The 23,059-nt window shown below is 47.0% G+C and overlaps 1 protein-coding gene across 2 annotated transcripts in view; it reads right to left on the bottom strand.

Moving 5' to 3' along the window:
• The window catches only part of LOC115118222 (interleukin-1 receptor accessory protein-like 1), a 538,706-nt gene that overhangs the window by 312,984 nt on the left and 202,663 nt on the right, over positions 1–23,059 (bottom strand). For both annotated transcript variants that reach the window (XM_065015162.1, XM_065015163.1), the window contains exons 4-5: positions 16,069–16,255; positions 6,112–6,265 (exon numbers count right to left, since the gene is read on the bottom strand). In XM_065015162.1, the coding sequence (XP_064871234.1) occupies positions 6,112–6,265; positions 16,069–16,255 (341 nt within the window). The remainder of the gene's footprint in view (positions 1–6,111; positions 6,266–16,068; positions 16,256–23,059) is intronic.

Below are 23,059 nucleotides of genomic sequence, written 5' to 3'. Positions count from 1 at the left end.
AAATCAAATAACCAAATGATTCACAGTATGACCATCTAAAAACAATTTCAGATGTCAACTTAGAACCCCCCCCTCCAACAGCTTAGACATGTAAGAATGATCTACCAGGGACATGGAAAACCAGCAGGACTGCAGCCCACAATGACTGGAGATGTGCTTGTTTGTTGTGAAGACTTCACTTACACTACCAGGATGGTCAGAGTTTAGTTACCCCCAACAACGGATCCAGCATCATGTATTTTGTCATCCCCTAATGGTTAAGGTTAGGATAGGGAACACACCCCACTGTGAGACTTGTGTGTCACACACAATTACTTCCCCCTTGTTTTTGACAAGTCACTGACACTCCATTACTGTGAACACGAAGAGAGACCTCAGGCAGTGTGTGGGGGTGTGTTGTGTGTGTGTGTGTGTGTGTTGACAGTACATTTGATTTCAGAAGGCTTCTAGTTCCTCCTATGAGGCCAGCATGTTTGTGTCAGAACCTAGGAGCTGGAACATCAAATATACTAGGTAGACATGCAGAGAGGATGTGAGAGCTTTAGCTATCAACCTCTACACTGACACAAAAAGACTGCAAAAGATGGACTGTGAAAGAGACAAAGTGCTACACTATGTTACATTTAACACTTTGCTTACCTCTCTCTCTCTCTGTCTCTCTCTGTCTCCTTCTGTCTCTCTCTGTCTTGCTCTGTCTCTCTCTGTCTCGCTCTGTCTCTCTCTGTCTCGCTCTGTCTCTCTCTGTCTCGCTCTGTCTCTCTCTGTCTCTCTCTCTTTGTCTCTCTCTCTCTCTCTCTCTCTCTCTCTCCCTCCCTCCCTCCCTCCCTCCCTCCCTCCCTCCCTCCCCCATCTCTCCTCTCTCCTTCCCTCCTCTATGTCATTAGGCAGGAAGCTCTGTATTTATAACCTCCATAAAGTTTTTATGGCCTCGACCATTACATTGAGGTCACACTGACATGCTAACAAACACACATACGTGCTTCTACACCTGCATTGCTTGCTGTTTGGGGTTTTAGGCTGGGTTTCTGTACAGCACTTTGTGACATCGGCTGATGCAAAAAGGGCTTCATAAATACATTTGATTGAATGAATTTGATTGACATAGACACACGCACAGAAGCACACACGCAGAAACACACACACACATGACATACTCTACAGTACACACTGCACACACAGTAGAAATAAAATGAACACACAAGCAATCCGACATGCAGAACACACCGTGCTGAACATACAGTACTACACACACATACACACACACACAGTGGTACACTGCACACACGAGCACGCGGACACACATACAGTCACACACACAGTGGTACACTGCACACACGAGCATGCGGACACACATACAGTCACACACACAGTGGTACACTGCACACACGAGCACGCGGACACACATACAGTCACACACACAGCCGTGATGTGAGCGGTGATAAAGGGAATTGTTGTGTATCTATTTCCTATCGGCCTCATTCTTATTGAGCTCTTCCGGGGACAAAACACTGGTCATCAATGGCCTATTAGGAAGCTTGGCTTCCGGGATCACGTCCCTGCCTTGTCCAACAGGAGGTGTTGTTTGAGAAGTGTATATCTCCCTGTTCCAGCTCAGTGAGAAAGTAGTGGTGCCTTGTTTCCTACAAGAACAATGACCAGTAGGCTTGGGAGGTATTCAGCTTGGCTTGGGAGGTATTCAGCTTGGCTTGGCAGGTATTCAGCTTGGCTTGGGAGGTATTCAGCTTGGCTTGGCAGGTATTCAGCTTGGCTTGGGAGGTATCCAGCTTGGCTTGGGAGGTATTCAGCTTGGCTTGGGAGGTATTCAGCTTGGCTTGGGAGGTATCCAGCTAGGCTTGGGAGGTATTCAGCTTGGCTTGGGAGGTATTCAGCTTGACTTGGCAGGTATTCAGCTTGGCTTGGGAGGTATCCAGCTTGGCTTGGGAGGTATTCAGCTTGGCTTGGGAGGTATTCAGCTTGGCTTGGCAGGTATTCAGCTTGACTTGGGAGGTATCTAGCTTGGCTTGGCAGGTATCCAGCTTGGCTTGGGAGGTATTCAGCTTGGCTTGGGAGGTATTCAGCTTGACTTGGCAGGTATTCAGCTTGGCTTGGGAGGTATCCAGCTTGGCTTGGGAGGTATTCAGCTTGGCTTGGCAGGTATTCAGCTTGACTTGGGAGGTATCCAGCTTGGCTTGGCAGGTATCCAGCTTGGCTTGGGAGGTATTCAGCTTGGCTTGGGAGGTATTCAGCTTGGCTTGGCAGGTATTCAGCTTGACTTGGCAGGTATTCAGCTTGGCTTGGGAGGTATTCAGCTTGGCTTGGCAGGTATTCAGCTTGGCTTGGGAGGTATCCAGCTTGGCTTGGGAGGTATTCAGCTTGGCTTGGGAGGTATTCAGCTTGGCTTGGCAGGTATTCAGCTTGACTTGGGAGGTATCCAGCTTGGCTTGGCAGGTATCCAGCTTGGCTTGGGAGGTATTCAGCTTGGCTTGGGAGGTATTCAGCTTGACTTGGCAGGTATTCAGCTTGGCTTGGGAGGTATCCAGCTTGGCTTGGGAGGTATTCAGCTTGGCTTGGCAGGTATTCAGCTTGACTTGGGAGGTATCCAGCTTGGCTTGGCAGGTATCCAGCTTGGCTTGGGAGGTATTCAGCTTGGCTTGGGAGGTATTCAGCTTGGCTTGGCAGGTATTCAGCTTGACTTGGGAGGTATCCAGCTTGGCTTGGGAGGTATCCAGCTTGGCTTGGGAGGTATTCAGCTTGGCTTGGGAGGTATTCAGCTTGACTTGGGAGGTATCCAGCTTGACTTGGCAAGTATTCAGCTTGGCTTGGCAGGTATCCAGCTTGGCTTGGGAGGTATCCAGCTTGGCTTGGGAGGTATTCAGCTTGACTTGGGAGGTATCCAGCTTGTTATACCTTCATACCGATCTTGTGCGATCCCGGGATATTGAGTAATACCACCTCTGAACAGAAGGGTGCTATTTTCAAACCCCAAAGGTTAGCAATGCTAACAAATATATGTAGCATGCCATAGAGAATGCTAACTAAATGCTAAGAAACGCATTGCGAACATTTTATACAGTCTCTGACCTAAACTATTTGCAGGACAGACATCCCAACTCATAAAGTTACACAAGTAACTAAAAAATACTACTCACAGTTTGCTGTACGGACAAAACAAATATTAGACAGCAAGGCTCTTGATCCAGGAGGGGATTCTCTGATGTTTCCAAGCAAAGATTGATTTTGGAAGAAACTAACCACTTAGCTAATAAATGACCAAACCAAATGCTCAAATGCAGAGCATTTTTGAAATGTATTGAAAAAACAAATAAATAGTTTAAACAGTATTGAAAAACCATCCCCTGGCTATTTCCAAATACCCCAGAATGTGTTTTATACGATATACCACCCAAGCCTCATGACCAGCCTTATCAATATCAGGATATACAGAGATATGGAGACAGAGATCTACACTGGAATACACAGGCCTTCAACCAGGCCTAGGGAAACTGTTAGTAAACAGTAGCAACAGTATGGTCTACATAGACTCCTTTAGCTGCTAGGGACTCTTCTGATTCCTGGATTTCACAGAACAAACCAAGCCAGTCACGACCTATCAGCTGTAGAGAGAGAGAGGACCGATAGAGAGTAAAAAGGGGAAAGAAAGAAAGAAAGAAAGAGAGAAATAAAAACAGAGTTGAACCTTTCCTTCCACCCTAATCAGCACAGTTGAACCAGCAGAGACCCATGCTCCACTGACTCATGCCCAGCCAGCGGAGCACACACCTGGGCTCCGAGTAGAGCGTGCCCTCAACCCTGGAACTTACCCTGCAGCTAAGGATGAATGAGCACGGCATTGTGTTTGTGTGTCTCATTGTGGAGAACGTACATGTGCAGTGGACTTGTAAGTGCATGTTTGCGTGTGTGTGTGCGTACATGCGTGCAAGTGTGTGTGCTTGCATACGTGTGTGTGTGTGTACAGTATGTGTGTATGCAAGTGTGTGTGTATACAAGGGTGTGTGTATTCACGTAGGCGTGCCTGTGTGTGCGTTGGTCCTTGACCTTGGTCCTGGCTCTGTGTACAAGGGGCCTCAGTGGTCAGCTTGCTAATGTGCTGATCTGGACCAAGAAATGCATTATGGGCCAACGCTCCAACAGCAATTAACACACCAGCAGGAGGCCACAGCACTGTAGAGAGATGTGTGTGTGTGTTAACCGTTGGGTTGTTTCTGTTTTAACCCTGTAACCAAGCATAATTAACCCTGTAACCAAGCATAATTAACCCTGTAACCAAGCATAATTAACCCTGTAACCAAGCATAATTAACCCTGTAAACAAGCATAATTAACCCTGTAACCAAGCATAATTAACCCTGTAACCAAGCCTAATTAACCCTGTAACCAAGCCTAATTAACCCTGTAAACAAGCCTAATTAACCCTGTAACCAAGCGTAATTAACCCTGTAACCAAGCATAATTAACCCTGTAACCAAGCATAATTAACCCTGTGACCAAGCATAATTAACCCTGTAACCAAGCATAATTAACCCTGTAACCAAGCATAATTAACCCTGTAACTAAGGCTAATTAACCCTGTAACCAAGCATAATTAACCCTGTAACCAAGCATAATTAACCCTGTAAACAAGCATAATTAACCCTGTAACCAAGCATAATTAACCCTGTAACCAAGCCTAATTAACCCTGTAACCAAGCCTAATTAACCCTGTAAACAAGGCTAATTAACCCTGTAAACAAGCCTAATTAACCCTGTAACCAAGCGTAATTAACCCTGTAACCAAGCATAATTAACCCTGTAACCAAGCATAATTAAGCCTGTGACCAAACATAATTAACCCTGTAACCAAGCATAATTAACCCTGTAACCAAGCATAATTAACCCTGTAACCAAGCATAATTAACCCTGTTACCAAGCCTAATTAACCCTGTAACCAAGCGTAATTAACCCTGTGACCAAGCGTAATTAACCCTGTAACTAAGCATAATTAACCCTGTAACCAAGCATAATTAACCCTGTAACCAAGCATAATTAACCCTGTAACCAAGCATAATTAACCCTGTAACCAAGCCTAATTAACCCTGTAACCAAGCCTAATTATCCCTGTAACCAAGCCTAATTAACCATGTAAACAAGCCTAATTAACCCTGTAACCAAGCCTAATTAACCCTGTAACCAAGCATAATTAACCCTGTAACCAAGCGTAATTAACCCTGTAACCAAATGTAATTAACCCTGTAACCAAGCGTAATTAACCCTGTAACTAAGCATAATTAACCCTGTAACCAAGCATAATTAACCCTGTAACCAAGCATAATTAACCCTGTAACCAAGCGTAATTTACCCTGTAATTAACCCATGTAACCAAGCGTAATTAACCCTGTAACCAAGCGTAATTAACCCTGTAACCAAATGTAATTAACCCTGTAACCAAGCGTAATTAACCCTGTAACTAAGCATAATTAACCCTGTAACCAAGCATAATTAACCCTGTAACCAAGCGTAATTTACCCTGTAATTAACCAATGTAACCAAGCGTGATTAACCCTTTAATGAAGCATAATTAGCCCTGTAACCAAGCATAATTAACCCTGTAAACAAGCATAATTAACCCTGTAGCCAAGCCTAATTAACCCTGTAATTAACCCTGTACCCAAGTGTAATTAACCCTGTAACCAAGTGTAATTAACCCTGTAACCAAGTGTAATTCACCCTGTAACCACGCGTAATTAACCCTGTAACCAAGTGTAATTAACCCTGTAACCAAGTGTAATTAATGAGTCATAATATGTTGAAATTTGAAGGGAAGATATAAGATGTTGTTGGTGTGTATGAGAGAGAGAGAGAGAGAGAGAGAGAGAGAGAGAGAGAGAGAGAGAGAGAGAGAGAGAGAGAGAGAGAGAGAGAGAGAGAGAGAGAGAGAGAGAGAGAGAGAGAGAGAGAGAGAGAGAGAGAGAGAGAGAGAGAATCTCCTACAACCAACATACAACACTATCGCAAAAAAGTAGAATGGAGAAAAGTGAAAAAGAAGAACTGCGGTGCAGAACAAAGAAGTAATATCCTAAACAAGTACACCCCTGCATCCCTCACTCCATCTTACCTGTGACAGTGAGCTCGGTGGTCCTGCGCACCACAAAGCCACCGAAGGTGACCTCACAGGTGTAGTTGCCGATGTCGTCTTCCTTGACCTCTCTGAGGGACAATGTATCTCTCCTCTGGAGGATGGAGGTCCGCCACTGCTTTGGACGACACTCCTGGGTGTCACACACACACACACACACACACACACACACACACACACACACACACACACACACACACACACACACACACACACACACACAATACAACATGGAGTTCAAGTGCAATTGACACCAAAATACACATGCAATCATCATAGCATAGAAAACAGAGTTGGAAGGTGATCTCATGAACACCAACAGAGGAGATTCTGTTGAGATGGCCTATACATGATGCATTTGTCAACGTTTCTTTGGAGAGTGGCGTCTATGACAGTACAGGCCATCAGGGAACAGGAGACAAAGCAGTATTTTATTCAGACAGTAGTGAAGACTGGGAAGTGAGCAGTGGAATCATAGTGTATCACTGCCAGAGAGAGAGAAGCAATATGGGAAGATGATTTAGTAACCTGAGGAATGTTACTTATTGGATGTTTATTACACTGAATAATCCACATTCAGTATTCAGTATTCTCTGAACGGTTCAGACACACAATGTCATTTAAAAAGTATCCACTGGAAAAATAATGTGTGTGTGTGTGTGTGTGTAGGAAGACTGTATGGCTCTTCTCTCCAGGTACTCTCCTCCATCTCTGGCAGGGATAACCCTGGCTCAACAGATTATATTCCACCGTTGCTCGCGGCAACCTGGGATCCAATCAGCTGGGCTGCGTAGCAGTCCAAATAACTTCAGGTTCCAGTGCTCCAAGTCATTAACCAAGCCCTCATTGAATTTTGGGTAAACCTGGAGGTCGAGCCCGAACCGCTAATCTACCGCTGATATGCCTTTGATCAGTTTGGCCTGGGCCGTTCTCTGGGATGAGTTCTGTGATCCGCAGGCCTTGCCTTACCTCAACAGGGGAGAACGCAGGTGAGTAAAGGTAACTCAAGAGTCAGATAATAGATATTTCAGGCTAATAGCATTTAAAGGGCACACGCAAACACTCCATTCCGCTCTCCTACTTTTCCGTAGGGCAAAGATGAATACCACGAGTTCACTCCTCATCAGTGTGTGTGAAAAATGAATCCCATGTTACTGAAAGCCCTCTGTTCTCCTTTCTGTTCCCCTGTCTGTTCCTCTCTCTGTCCCCCTGTCTGTTACATTGTCTGTTCCCCTGTTTGTTACTCTCTCTGTTCCCCCGTCTGTTTCTCTGTCTGTCTGTTCCTCTTTCTGTCCCCCTGTCTGTTCCTCTCTCTAATCCAGTGTCTGTTCCTCTCTCTGTTCCCCTGTATGTTCCTCTCTCCATTTCCCTGGCTGTTCCTCTCTCTGTTCCCCTGTATGTTCCTCTCTCCATTTCCCTGTCTGTTCCCCTGTCTGTTCCTCTCTCTGTTCCCCTGTCTGTTCCTCTCTCTGTTCTTCTCTCTGGTCCTCTCTCTGTTCCTCTCTCTGTTCCTCTCTCTGTTCCTCTCTCTGTTCCTCTCCCTGTTCCCCTGTCTGTTCCCCTCTCTGTTCCTCTCCCTGTTCCTCTCTCTGTTCCCCTGTCTGTACCTCTCTCTGTTCCTCTTTCTGTTCCTCTCTCTGTTCATTCTTCTGTTCCGCTGTCTGTTCCCCTGTATGTTCCTCTCTCTGTTGCCGTCTGTGCCTCTCTCTGTTCTTCTCTCTGTTCCTTTCTCTGTTCCCCTGTCTGTTCCTCTCTCTGTTCATCTCTCTGATCCTCTCTCTGTTCCCCTGTCTGTTCCCCTGTATGTTCCTCTCTCTGTTGCCGTCTGTTCCTCTCTCTGTTCTTCTCTCTGTTCCCCTGTCTGTTCCTCTCTCTGTTCCTCTCTCTGTTCCTCTCTCTGTTCCCCTGTCTGTTCCACTCTGTTATTCTCTCTGTTCCTCTCTCCGTTCCTCTCTCTGTTCCTCTCTCTGTTCCCCTGTATGTTCCTCTCTCTGTTGCCGTCTGTTCCTCTCTCTGTTCTTCTCTCTGTTCTTCTCTCTGTTCCCCTGTCTGTGCCTCTCTCTGTTCCTCTCTCTGTTCCCCTGTCTGTTCTTCTCTCTGTTCATCTCTCTGTTCCTCTCTCTGTTCCCATCTGTTCCTCTCTCTGTTCCTCTCTGTTCCTCTTTCTGTCCCCCTGTCTGTTCCTCTCTCTAATCCACTGTCTGTTCCTCTCTCTAGTCTCTCTCTGTTTTTGTCTGTCCCCCTCTCTGTTCCTCTCTCTGTTCATCTCTCTGTTCCTCTCTCTGTTCCTCTCTCTGTTCCCCTCTCTGTTCCCCTCTCTGTTCCTCTCTCTGTTCCCATCTGTTCCTCTCTCTGTTCCTCTCTGTTCCTCTCTCTGTTCCCCTGTCTGTTCCTCTTTCTGTCCCCCTGTCTGTTCCTCTCTCTAATCCCCTGTCTGTTCCTCTCTCTAGTCTCTCTCTGATCCCCTGTCTGTTTATCTGTCTGTCCACCTCTCTGTTCCTCTCTCTGTACCTCTTTCTGTTCCCCTCTCTGTTCCTCTCTCTGTTCCCCTGTCTGTTTCTCTCTCTGTTCCTCTTTCGGTTCCCCTCTCTGTTCCTATCTCTGTCCCTGTCCCTGTTCCCCTGTCTGTTGCTCTCTCTGTTCCCCTGTATGTTCCTCTCTCCATTTCCCTGTCTGTTCATCTCTCTGTTCCTCTCTCTGTCCCTCTCTCTGTTCCACTGTCTGTTCCACTCTGTTCTTCTCTCTGTTCCTCTCTCCGTTCCTCTCTCTGTTCCTCTCTCTGTTCCTCTCTCTCTGTCCCTCTCTCTGTTCCTCTCCCTGTTCCCCTGTCTGTTCATCTCTCTGTTCCCCTCTCTGTTCCTCTCTCTGTTCCCGTCTGTTCCTCTCTCTGTTCCCGTCTGTTCATCTCTCTGTTCCCGTCTGTTCCTCTCTCTGTTCCTCTCTCTGTTCCCATCTGTTCCTCTCTCTGTGCCTCTCTCTGTTCCTGTCTGTTCCTCTCTCTGTTCCCGTCTGTCCCTCTCTCTGTTCCTCTCTCTGTTCCTCTCTCTGTTCCCCTGTCTGTTCCCCTGTCTGTTCCACTCTCTGTTCCTCTCTCTGTTCCTCTCTCTGTTCCTCTCCCTGTTCCCCTGTCTGTTCCCCTCTCTGTTCCTCTCCCTGTTCCTCTCTCTGTTCCCCTGTCTGTACCTCTCTCTGTTCCTCTTTCTGTTCCTCTCTCTGTTCATTCTTCTGTTCCGCTGTCTGTTCCCCTGTATGTTCCTCTCTCTGTTGCCGTCTGTGCCTCTCTCTGTTCTTCTCTCTGTTCCTTTCTCTGTTCCCCTGTCTGTTCCTCTCTCTGTTCATCTCTCTGATCCTCTCTCTGTTCCCCTGTCTGTTCCCCTGTATGTTCCTCTCTCTGTTGCCGTCTGTTCCTCTCTCTGTTCTTCTCTCTGTTCCCCTGTCTGTTCCTCTCTCTGTTCCTCTCTCTGTTCCTCTCTCTGTTCCCCTGTCTGTTCCACTCTGTTATTCTCTCTGTTCCTCTCTCCGTTCCTCTCTGTTCCCTCTCTGTTCCCCTGTATGTTCCTCTCTCTGTTGCCGTCTGTTCCTCTCTCTGTTCTTCTCTCTGTTCTTCTCTCTGTTCCCCTGTCTGTGCCTCTCTCTGTTCTCTCTCTGTTCCCCTGTCTGTTCTTCTCTCTGTTCATCTCTCTGTTCCTCTCTCTGTTCCCATCTGTTCCTCTCTCTGTTCCTCTCTGTTCCTCTTTCTGTCCCCCTGTCTGTTCCCTCTCTAATCCACTGTCTGTTCCTCTCTCTAGTCTCTCTCTGTTTTTGTCTGTCCCCCTCTCTGTTCCTCTCTGTTCATCTCTCTGTTCCTCTCTGTTCCTCTCTCTGTTCCCCTCTCTGTTCCCCTCTCTGTTCCTCCCTCTGTTCCCATCTGTTCCTCTCTCTGTTCCTCTCTGTTCCTCTCTCTGTTCCCCTGTCTGTTCCTCTTTCTGTCCCCCTGTCTGTTCCTCTCTCTAATCCCCTGTCTGTTCCTCTCTCTAGTCTCTCTCTGATCCCCTGTCTGTTTATCTGTCTGTCCACCTCTCTGTTCCTCTCTCTGTACCTCTTTCTGTTCCCCTCTCTGTTCCTCTCTCTGTTCCCCTGTCTGTTTCTCTCTCTGTTCCTCTTTCGGTTCCCCTCTCTGTTCCTATCTCTGTCCCTGTCCCTGTTCCCCTGTCTGTTGCTCTCTCTGTTCCCCTGTATGTTCCTCTCTCCATTTCCCTGTCTGTTCATCTCTCTGTTCCTCTCTCTGTCCCTCTCTCTGTTCCACTGTCTGTTCCACTCTGTTCTTCTCTCTGTTCCTCTCTCCGTTCCTCTCTCTGTTCCTCTCTCTGTTCCTCTCTCTCTGTCCCTCTCTCTGTTCCTCTCCCTGTTCCCCTGTCTGTTCATCTCTCTGTTCCCCTCTCTGTTCCTCTCTCTGTTCCCGTCTGTTCCTCTCTCTGTTCCCGTCTGTTCCTCTCTCTGTGCCTCTCTCTGTTCCCGTCTGTTCATCTCTCTGTTCCCGTCTGTTCCTCTCTCTGTTCCTCTCTCTGTTCCCATCTGTTCCTCTCTCTGTGCCTCTCTCTGTTCCTGTCTGTTCCTCTCTCTGTTCCCGTCTGTCCCTCTCTCTGTTCCTCTCTCTGTTCCTCTCTCTGTTCCCCTGTCTGTTCCCCTGTCTGTTCCTCTCTCTGTTCCCGTCTGTTCCTCTGTCTGTTCCTCTCTCTGTTCCCGTCTGTTCCTCTCTCTGTTCCTCTCTCTGTTCCCGTCTGTTCCTCTCTCTGTTCCCCTGTATGTTCCTCTCTCTATTGCCGTCTGTTCCTCTCTCTGTTCTTCTCTCTGTTCCCCTGTCTGTTCCTCTCTCTGTTCATCTCTCTGTTCCTCTCTCTGTTCCCCTGTCTGTTCCTCTCTCTGTTCCTCTCTCTGTTCCCCTCTCTGTTCCTCTCTCTGTTCCCATCTGTTCCTCTCTCTGTTCCTCTCTGTTCCACTCTCTGTTCCCCTGTCTGTTCCTCTCTCTGTTCCTCTCTGTGTTCCCCTATCTGTTCCCCTGTCTGTTCCCCTCTCTGTTCATCTCTATTCCTCTCTCTGTTGCCGTCTGTTCCTCTCTCTGTTCTTCTCTCTGTTCCCCTGTCTGTGCCTCTCTCTGTTCCTCTCTCTGTTCCCCTGTCTGTTCCTCTCTCTGTTCATCTCTCTGTTCCTCTCTCTGTTCCTCTCTCTGTTCCTCTCTCTGTTCCCCTCTCTGTTCCTCTCTCTGTTCCCATCTGTTCCTCTCTCTGTTCCTCTCTGTTCCACTCTCTGTTCCCCTGTCTGTTCCTCTCTCTGTTCCTCTCTGTGTTCCCCTATCTGTTCCCCTGTCTGTTCCCCTCTCTGTTCATCTCTATTCCTCTCTCTGTTGCCGTCTGTTCCTCTCTCTGTTCTTCTCTCTGTTCTTCTCTCTGTTCCCCTGTCTGTGCCTCTCTCTGTTCCTCTCTCTGTTCCCCTGTCTGTTCCTCTCTCTGTTCATCTCTCTGTTCCTCTCTCTGTCCCCCTCTCTGTACCTCTCTCTGTTCATCTCTCTGTTCCTCTCTCTGTTCATCTCTCTGTTCCTCTCTCTGTTCCCCTCTCTGTTCCTCTCTCTGTTCCCATCTGTTCCTCTCTCTGTTCCCCTGTCTGTTCCTCTTTCTGTCCCCCTTTCTGTTCCTCTCTCTAATCCCCTGTCTGTTCCTCTCTCTAGTCTCTCTCTGATCCCCCGTCTGTTTATCTGTCTGTCCCCCTCTCTGTTCCTCTCTCTGTTCCTCTTTCTGTTCCCCTCTCTGTTCCTCTCTCTGTTCCCCTGTCTGTTTCTCTCTCTGTTCCTCTTTCGGTTCCCCTCTCTGTTCCTATCTCTGTCCCTGTCCCTGTTCCCCTGTCTGTTGCTCTCTCTGTTCCCTTGTATGTTCCTCTCTCCATTTCCCTGTCTGTTCATCTCTCTGTTCCTCTCTCTGTTCCTCTCTCTGTTCCCCTGTCTGTTCCACTCTGTTCTTCTCTCTGTTCCTCTCTCCGTTCCTCTCTCTGTACCTCTCTCTGTTCCTCTCTCTCTGTCCCTCTCTCTGTTCCTCTCCCTGTTCCCCTGTCTGTTCATCTCTCTGTTCCCCTCTCTGTTCCTCTCTCTGTTCCCGTCTGTTCCTCTCTCTGTTCCCGTCTGTTCCTCCCTCTGTTCCTCTCTCTGTTCCCGTCTGTTCCTCTCTCTGTTCCCGTCTGTTCCTCTCTCTGTTCCTCTCTCTGTTCCCGTCTGTTCCTGTCTCTGTTCCTCTCTCTGTTCCCGTCTGTTCCTCTCTCTGTTCCCGTCTGTTCCTCTCTCTGTTCCCGTCTGTTCCTCTCTCTGTTCCTCTCTCTGTTCCCCTGTCTGTTCCCCTGTCTGTTCCTCTCTCTGTTCCCGTCTGTTCCTCTCTCTGTTCCTCTCTCTGTTCCCCTGTCTGTTCCTCTCTCTGTTCCCGTCTGTTCCTCTCTCTGTTCCTCTCTCTGTTCCCGTCTGTTCCTCTCTCTGTTCCCCTGTATGTTCCTCTCTCTATTGCCGTCTGTTCCTCTCTCTGTTCTTCTCTCTGTTCCCCTGTCTGTTCCTCTCTCTGTTCCCCTCTCTGTTCCTCTCTCTGTTCCCATCTGTTCCTCTCTCTGTTCCCCTGTCTGTTCCTCTCTCTGTTCCTCTCTGTGTTCCCCTATCTGTTCCCCTGTCTGTTCCTCTCTCTGTTCCTCTCTGTTCCTCTCTCTGTTCCCCTGTCTGTTCCCCTCTCTGTTCATCTCTATTCCTTTCTCTGTTCCCCTCTCTGTTCCTCTCTCTGTTCCCGTCTGTTCCTCTCTGTTCCTCTCTCTGTTCCGCTGTCTGTTCCTCTCTCTGTTCCTCTCTCTGTTCCCCTGTCTGTTCCTCTCAATTCCTCTCTCTGTTCCCCTGTATGTTCCTCTCTCTGTTGACGTCTGTTCCTCTCTCTGTTCTTCTCTCTGTTCCCCTGTCTGTTCCTCTCTCCGTTCATCTCTCTGTTCCTCTCTCTGTTCCCCTGTCTGTTCCTCTCTCTGTTCCTCTCTCTGTTCCCCTCTCTGTTCCTCTCTCTGTTCCCGTCTGTTCCTCTCTCTGTGCCCCTGTCTGTTCCTCTCTCTGTTCCTCTCTCTGTTCCCGTCTGTTCCTCTCTCTGTTCCTCTCTCTGTTCCCGTCTGTTCCTCTCTCTGTTCCCGTCTGTTCCTCTCTCTGTTCCTCTCTCTGTTCCCGTCTGTTCCTCTCTCTGTTCCCGTCTGTTCCTCTCTCTGTTCCCGTCTGTTCCTCTCTCTGTTCCCGTCTGTTCCTCTCTCTGTTCCTCTCTCTGTTCCCCTGTCTGTTCCCCTGTCTGTTCCTCTCTCTGTTCCCGTCTGTTCCTCTCTCTGTTCCTCTCTCTTTTCCCTGTCTGCTCCTCTCTCTGTTCCCGTCTGTTCCTCTCTCTGTTCCTCTCTCTGTTCTTCTCTCTGTTCCCCTGTCTGTTCCTCTCTCTGTTCCCCTCTCTGTTCCTCTCTCTGTTCCCATCTGTTCCTCTCTCTGTTCCACTCTCTGTTCCCCTGTCTGTTCCTCTCTCTGTTCCTCTCTGTGTTCCCCTATCTGTTCCCCTGTCTGTTCCTCTCTCTGTTCCCCTGTCTGTTCCCCTCTCTGTTCATCTCTATTCCTTTCTCTGTTCCCCTGTATGTTCCTCTCTCTGTTCCTCTCTCTGTTCCCCTCTCTGTTCCTCTCTCTGTTCCCGTCTGTTCCTCTCTGTTCCTCTCTCTGTTCCGCTGTCTGTTCCTCTCTCTGTTCCCCTGTCTGTTCCTCTCAATTCCTCTCTCTGTTCCCCTGTATGTTCCTCTCTCTGTTGACGTCTGTTCCTCTCTCTGTTCTTCTCTCTGTTCCCCTGTCTGTTCCTCTCTCCGTTCATCTCTCTGTTCCCCTGTCTGTCCCTCTCTCTGTTCCTCTCTCTGTTCCCCTCTCTGTTCCTCTCTCTGTTCCCGTCTGTTCCTCTCTCTGTTCCCCTGTCTGTCCCTCTCGCTGTTCATCTCTCTGTTCCTCTCTCTGTTCCCATGTCTGTTCCTCTCTCTGTTCCTCTCTCTGTTCCTCTCTCTGTTCCCCTGTCTGTTCATCTCTGTTCCCCTGTCTGTTCATCTGTTCCCCTGTCTGTTCATCTCTTTGTTCCTCTCTCTGTTCCCTGTCTGTTCATCTCTTTGTTCCTCTCTCTGTTCCCCCATCTGTTCATCTCTTTGTTCCCCTCTCTGTTCCCCTGTCTGTTCCCCTGTCTGTTCATCTCTTTGTTCCTCTCTCTGTTCCCCTGTTTGTTCATCTCTCTGGTCCTCTCTGTTCCTCTCTCTGTTCCCATGTCTGTTCCTCTCTCTGTTCCTCTCTCTGTTCCTCTCTCTGTTCCCCTGTCTGTTCATCTCTCTGTTCCTCTCTGTTCCCCTGTCTGTTCATCTCTTTGTTCCTCTCTCTGTTCCCGTCTGTTCCCCTGTCTGTTCATCTCTTTGTTCCTCTCTCTGTTCCCCTGTCTGTTCCCCTGTCTGTTCATCTCTCTCTTCCTCTCTCTGTTCCCGTCTGTTCCTCTCTCTGTTCCTCTCTCTGTTCCCCTTTCTGTTCCCCTGTCTGTTCCTCTCTCTGCTCCTCTCTCTGTTCCCCTGTCTGTTCCCCTGTCTGTTCATCTCTATTCCTCTCTCTGTTCCCCTGTATGTTCCTCTCTCTGTTTCCGTCTGTTCCTCTCTCTGTTCTTCTCTCTGTTCCCCTGTCTGTTCCTCTCTCTGTTCCTCTCTCTGTTCCCCTGTCTGTTCCTCTCTCTGTTCCTCTCTCTGTTCCCCTGTCTGTTCCTCTCTCTGTTCCTCTCTCTGTTCCTCTCTGTTCCTCTCTCTGTTCATCTCTCTGTTCCTCTCTCTGTTCATCTCTCTGTTCCTCTCTCTGTTCCCCTGTCTGTTCCCCTATCTGTTCCCCTGTCTGTTCCTCTCTCTGTATTCATGTACTGAGTGTTTCTCCTTAATGACCTCTACACTGGTACTGGTATCCTGCAGGCTGGCCTGGTACTGGTGTCCTGCAGGCTGGCCTGGTACTGGTGCCCTGCAGGCTGGCCTGGCACTGGTGTCCTGCAGGCTGGCCTGGTACTGGTTTCCTGCAGGCTGGCCTGGTACTGGTGTCCTGCAGGCTGGCCTGGTACTGGTGTCCTGCAGGCTGGCCTGGTACTGGTGTCCTGCAGGCTGGCCTGGTACTGGTGTAATTCTCCCATTATGACCATATGACCCAGGCATAACCTGACTCAGGCAAGCTTCCTACAGGCAGGCCTATTAAATACTGTACAAACAGCTGTGGAAGGAATCTGAAAACAAAGAAATAATTTGACACACACGCACACACACACACACGCACACACAAACACACACACACACACACACGCATGCACGCACACACAAACACACACACACACGCACACACAAACACACGCACACACACGCGCGCACACACACGCACGCACGCACACACAAACACACACACGCACACACAAACACACGCATGCACGCACACACACGCGCGCACACACACACGCACACACACACACACGCACACACACACGCACACACACACACACGCGCACACACACACGCACACACACACACACGCACACACGCACACACAAACACACGCATGCATGCACACACACGCACACACACGCACACACACGCACACACACACGCACACATGCACACACTAGGGGGTAGGTAGCCTAGCGGTTAGAGTGTTTGGCCAGTAACTGGAAGGTTGTACGAAGTTGATAAATGTGTGGCTCTGAACTTGAGCAAGGCACTTAATCCTAAGAGAGACACTCTCCATTGAGGTTGTCTCAGGGAGAGTTGAGATATGTAACAAACACATTTCCAAATCCCACATGCATATTAATACACAGTACATGTGTGGAATAGGACAAATATAAGCACACACACACACTTAGCCAGGTCTCTCACCTTGAACCAGGTGATATGGGGGTCTTTCCCAGGTTCTGTGTAGTCCTCTATGTCAGGACAGGTGAGGTCTTTGCTCTTGCTGAGTTCTGCCTTCTCCATGTGTCTCATCACAGAGTTGTAGCACAGGTCTGTGTCGTTCTCAGCCACATAAAGAGACATGGATACTTTCATACAGTAGCTTGAATTCCTGAAACACAGAAACAACGAGCAGGTCACTGACAGGATTCACAGAACAGTACAGTTATCACACTTGGTCCTTTTCAGACAATTTTTGTGAACTCAGTGCGGTTCACTACATTTCTTGTGCAGTGTGAACACTCAAAAGGAACTCAGACCCCTCAAAAGAGCCCCGAAGCAAACCGAACAGAGACAGAGAGAGGTGGTCTGCTTTCGGCTGGTTTAAATCCTGCTGTCTGGATCCTTTCTTTAGGATAATGTTATTGCAAAGCTCCCCAGGTTCACTTGTCATTTTTCCCGCACCACACATCAAATCCTATTTTGATTTGTCACATCCGCCGAACACAACAGGTGTAGACTTAACGGTTAAATGCTTTACCTACCAGCCCTTAACCAACAATGCAAGAAACAGTCAAATAAAAAGTAACACAATTAAATATAAATACCGAGGCTATATACAGGGGGTACTGGTACAGAGTCTGGGGGTACAGGTTAGTCGAGGTCATTTGTACATGGGGGTAAAGTGATAATAAACAGCGAGTAGCAGCAGAGTCAAATCAAAGGGAGGGGAGTAAACATCAATGTAAATAGTCCAGGTGGTCATTTTATTCATTGTTCAGCAGTCTCATGGCTTGGGGGTAGATGCTGTTAAGGAGTATTTTGGACTCCGGTACCGAATGCCGTGCAGTAGCAGAGAGAACAGGCTATGACTTGGGTGACTGGGGTCTTTGACAATTTTTGGGGCTTTCCTCTGACACTGTCTATAGAGGTCCTGGACGACAGGAAGCTTGGCCCCAGTGATGTACTGGGCTGTGCGCACTACCCTCTCTAACGCCTTACAGTCGGATGCCGAGCAGATGCCAGGTGGTGATGTAACAGGATGCTGTTGATGGTGCAGCTGTAGAACTTTTTGAGGATCTGGGGACACATGCCAAATACTTTCAGTCTCCTGAGGGGAAAATGAGTGGTCGTGCCCTCGTCATGACTGTCTTGGTGTTTGGACCATGATACAGTAGTTTGATGGTGATGTGGACACAAAGGAACTTGAAACACTCGACCCGCTCCACTACAGCCCTGTTGATGTTAATGGGGGCATGTTCGGCACTCCTTTTCCTGAAGTCCACGATCAGCTCCTAAGTCTTGCTCATGTTAAGGGAGAGGTTCTTGTGCCTGGCTCCACACTGACAGGTCTCTGACCTCCTCCCTATAGGCTGTCTAATCGTTGTCTGTGATCAGGCCTACCACTGTTGTGTCGTCAGCAAACGTAATGATGTTGTTGCAGTCATGCTTGGCCACACAGTCGTGGGAGAACAGGGAGTACAGGAGGGGACTAAGCATGCACCCCTGAGGGGCCCCTGTGTTGAGGATCAGTGTGGCAGATATGTTGTTGCCTACCCTTACCACCTGAGGATGGCCCACCAGGAAGTCCAAGATTCAGTTGCAGAGGGAGGTGTTTAGTCCCAGGGTCCTTAGCTTAGCGATGAGCTTTGTGGGCACTATGGTGTTGAACGCTGAGCTGTAGTCAATGAATAGCATTCTCACATAGGTGTTCCTTTTGTCCACGTGGGAAATGGCAGTGTGGAGTGCGATTGAGATTGTGTCATTTGTGGATCTGGAGTGGCGGTATGCAAATTGGAGTGGGTCTAGGGTTTTCGGGATGATGGTGTTGATGTGAGCCATGACCAGTCTTTCATTGAACTTCATAGCTACCAAAATGAGCGCTACGGGGCGGTAGTCATTTAGGAATGTTACCTTAGTGTTCTTGGTCTGCTTGAAACACGTAGGTATTAGACTCGGTCAGGGAGAAGTTGAAAATGTCAGTGAAGACACTTGTCAGTTGGTCCGCGAATGCTCTGAGTACAGTGCCTTGCGAAAGTATTCGACCCCCTTGAACTTTGAGACCTTTTGCCACATTTCAGGCTTCAAGCATAAAGATATAAAACTGTATTTTTTTGTGAAGAATCAACAACAAGTGGGACACAATCATGAAGTGGAACGACATTTATTGGATATTTCTAACTTTTTTAACATATCAAAAACTGAAAAATTGGGCGTGCAAAATTATTCAGCCCCTTTACTTTCAGTGCAGCAAACTCTCTCCAGAAGTTCAGTGAGGATCTCTGAATGATCCAATGTTGACCTAAATGACTAATGATGATAAATACAATCCACCTGTGTGTAATCAAGTCAACACTTTTTTGGTTACTACATGATTAAATATGTGTTATTTCGTAGTTTTGATGTTTTCACTATTATTCTACAATGTAGAAAATAGTAAAAATAAAGAAAAACCCTGGAATGAGTAGGTGTGTCCAAACTTTTGACCGGTACGGTATATTGTCAGGGTTAAGGCTAGCGACGTGTTCAGCAGTTTACTGAACCAAAGACTCACAACCACTATTGAATTAATGGAAGTGCCGCACTGCCTGCCCTGGAAATACTAATGACACAACACACACACGCAAACACACACACACACACACACACACACACACACACACACACATACCCACACACACATACCCACACACACACATACCCACACACACACACACACACACACACACACACACACACACACACACACACACACACACACACACACACACACACACACACATACCCACACACACATACCCACACACACACATACCCACACCCACACACACATACCCACACACATACACACACATACACACATACCCACACACACACACATACCCACACACACACATACCCACACACACACACACACACACACACACACACATACACACACACACACACACACACACATACCCACACACACACACACACACACACACACACAGACACAGACACAGACACAGACACAAAGACACACATACACACATACACACATACACACACACACAGACCAAGGGAGGAAAGGAACCTGCTTAGTCATCCCAGTGATGTAATAGCACTCTGACAGGTCTGGAGGAAGTCTGTAGACTGAGTCTCAATACACTCAAATGGCTTCCTGCTTTCATCTCCTTTCCTTCACTGTGGTCTGTGGCATTGACATACTGTAGGCTGGGTCTCAATACAGTAACGTGACTTACTTTCCTTGTCTACTTTCCTTCATAATGAGTCCTAGGAGGAAAGCAGTGGCATTTATTTTTATTTTTAAAGGGGTGGATCAGCTTAATATTGCGAAAAGAATATTGGTTCCATCAATGTTATTGTCTGCATCATTTCCAATCCCCCATATATTTTTGGGGTAAAATATATATATATATCCATATACATACACGCATGCATACATATACACATATATACATACACATACCTATATAGACATACATACTTTTTAAAAGAATATACCTTTATTATTATTCCCCACAAACCCTACCGCCAATCCCCCAATTGGAGTAAACTAATAAACACTTCTACATTTACCTTCAATTTATACATCTTATACACATTTTACAGACACAGTCTACTTTACAATAGTTCTCTCTTGTTTGTTCTTAGTCCTTCCTCTATTTCTGATGTCCATCCAGTTTGATTTCTATTTGTAACTGTGCTATTTCACAACATTTCTAAACATATATACATTTTACAGTATATACATTACAGTATATACATTACATTATATACATTACATATATACAAACCCTGTAGGTTTTACATTGGTTATCTTGTTATTAGTCCCACCCTTCAGCTCCATTCAACCTTCCCATCTATCTCTCAACATCATCCATTTCGGATTTCTATTTGCCATATATTGTTCAACTGTGCTATGATGCTTCACTAACGACTTGAACCTTTCTATTCTCATAGCTTCTGCAGATTGTAAATTAAAAATATATTTTTTTGCTAAAATAATGATTATATTATTGATAGATTGACTATGGCTTTTCAAATCACCCAGTATTACTATCTGCAGCGTTAGTTCTAGGCAAATGTTGCAATTCTTCAGCCATTCCTGGACCTGTGATCAAAGACGAGCTACATATAGACAATACCAAAATAAATGATCTAATGACTCTGCCTCCTCACAGCAAAATCTGGAAAGCAGTGGCATTACCAGGGTTCACGTTAGAGTTTTTAAAAAATCTGCATTTTCAAGACGCAGACCATAAAAACAATGTTATAAACCATTTCACCTGCGTTTTATAATGAAAGTCAAAAGTGTTTTTATTTATTTAATAGTGATCAGCGGCATGCAACTGTAGTTTTCCTTCACAGAAAATACATTAGTGCAACACATAAAATAGCTTCATTTTCAGAAATGCAATGCTATTTGGCTAGCTTGGTATTTTCTGCAAAAACAATGCATGGCTGTCATATTTTATGACGCATGGCCATCATATTTCTAATATATATCACAGGAGGAATGTAGCCAGTTACATTTGCTAATGTTTCCCTTTTTTGTCTGCATTTTACCGAAGAAAAATAGGATTCACAGAGAAAAGTACAGGATAAAAGTAGGATTCACGAGAAAATTACAGGAGAAAAGTAGGATTCACAGAGAAAAGTACAGGAGAAAAATAGGATTCACAGAGAAAAGTACAGGAGAAAAGTAGGATTCACAGAGAAAAGTACAGGAGAAAAATAGGATTCACAGAGAAAAGTACAGGAGAAAAGTAGGATTCACAGAGAAAAGTACAGGAGAAAAATAGGATTCACAGAGAAAAGTACAGGATAAAAGTAGGATTCACAGAGAAAATTACAGGATAAAAGTAGGATTCACAGAGAAAAGTACAGGAGAAAAGTAGCTACGAATCAGTCAGAGCACTGTTTGCTGATAGAATATACATTTGTGAATTCTCATCTGAGTGGAGAAGTGCAACCGAAGCATAAAATGTATCTGATGCTGGGTAGAAATTACAATAAAATGCATTTTAGATCTGTGTTTACAAAACACAGCAAGATATTTCTTATACGTTAAATACCTGATCACTATAACATACTGTAGGTTAGCATCACACAGCGGTCATCTGTCCAGAAATAATGAAATTGCTGACATTCTCATTCAAAAAATGCCATGGCTTGTACAGGTCAGAGGAAATGTTGGTGGCTTCATGAGAACGGTATGTAGTGTAGTGTGTGTAGTGTGTGTGTGTGTCTCTGTGTGTGTGTCTCTGTGTGTGTGTGTGTCTCTCTGTGTGTGTGTGTGTGTGTGTGTGTCTCTCTGTGTGTCTGTGTGTGTGTGTGTGTGTTTTTTTTGTGTGTGTGTGTGTGTGTGTGTGTGTCGTGTGTGTGTGTGTATTGTATGATATCCCAGAGACATTTACTACATGTTATTGCTCAATAACCCCCCCCACCATCTCTGTCTGTATGTGACCAGGCAGTCATGTCACCCGTGATACAAGTCAGCATTCGACGTCAGGTGATGACGTGGAAACTGGCCACTAGGGGCAAAAGTGAGCGCTGTTATCTTCAAGTAGGTTTCAGTTTTGCTAGCGTGTCGTGGACGGGGATGGCGGATGTGCGTAAACAAGTTCAAAATCCAAAATTACATTTTAGCTTTAAGACTATTCCAAACCTTAACCCTTACCTTAACCATTCAGAGATAATGCCTAACCTTAAGATTACTGAGCTAATGCCTAAACGTAACCCTAACCCTAAAATTCAAAGTTAATGCCTAAACTCAACCTTAAACACTTCAGAATTTGACGTTTGCAACAACTTCAAAATTTGACGTTTGAGGAACATGGATGAACGTCTAATTCTGACGTGAGACTAGTTGGTACAGGAGCATTTTATTGCATTACCTTTACTGCTGGCCAGATGCTTCCATTCAGGCTAAATGGCAGGCTTTCATATGATGTAGTCAGGTTATGGAAGTAATAAGAGAGTCACTTCTCCCATAGAGACACCCATGACCTCCAGACCATAAAACACACACAGCTGAGGCTGGCAGGGATAGAGAAAGCAGGCAGGCAGGGATAGAGCAAGCAGGCTGTCAGGGAAAGAGAAAGCAGGCAGGCTGGGATAGAGCAAGCAGGCAGGCTGGGATAGAGCAAGCAGGCTGGCAGGGATAAAGCAAGCAGGCTGGCAGGGATAGAGCACACAGGCTGGCAGGGATAGAGCAAGCAGGCAGGGATAGAGCAAGCAGGCAGGGATAGAGCAAGCAGGCTGGCAGGGATAGAGCAAGCAGGCTGGCAGGGAAAGAGAAAGCAGGCAGGCTGGGATAGAGCAAGCAGGCAGGCTGGGATAGAGCAAGCAGGCTGGCAGGGATAGAGCAAGCAGGCAGGGATAGAGCAAGCAGGCAGGCTGGGATAGAGCAAACAGGCAGGCTGGGATAGAGCAAACAGGCTGGCAGGGATAGAGCAAACAGGCTGGCAGGGATAGAGCAAGCAGGCAGTCTGGGATAGAGCAAGCAGGCAGGCAGGGATTGAGCAAGCAGGCAGGCTGGGATAGAGCAAGCAGGCAGGCTGGGATAGAGCAAGCAGGCAGGCTGGGATAGAGCAAACAGGCAGGCTGGGATAGAGCAAACAGGCAGGCTGGGATAGAGCAAGCAGGCAGGCTGGGATAGAGCAAGCAGGCAGGCTGGGATAGAGCAAGCAGGCAGGCTGGGATAGAGCAAGCAGGCAGGCTGGGATAGAGCAAACAGGCAGGCTGGGATAGAGCAAGCAGGCAGGCTGGGATAGAGCAAGCAGGCAGGCTGGGATAGAGCAAGCAGGCAGGCTGGGATAGAGCAAGCAGGCAGGCTGGGATAGAGCTAACTGAGAATAAGGTAGCATTCGATTGGAAACTGTAAGCAGATGTTATATAACGCTATGATGTTGTTATTTTAAAAGAAATGTTATTTTTTTATATTGCCTAAACACACGCGCACGCACGC

This window comes from Oncorhynchus nerka, linkage group LG3 (assembly GCF_034236695.1).
Source record: "Oncorhynchus nerka isolate Pitt River linkage group LG3, Oner_Uvic_2.0, whole genome shotgun sequence".
NCBI lineage: Eukaryota > Metazoa > Chordata > Actinopteri > Salmoniformes > Salmonidae > Oncorhynchus > Oncorhynchus nerka.
The sequence above is the reverse complement of the archived record's forward strand: the minus strand, read 5'-3'. Positions and strand labels throughout refer to the sequence as shown.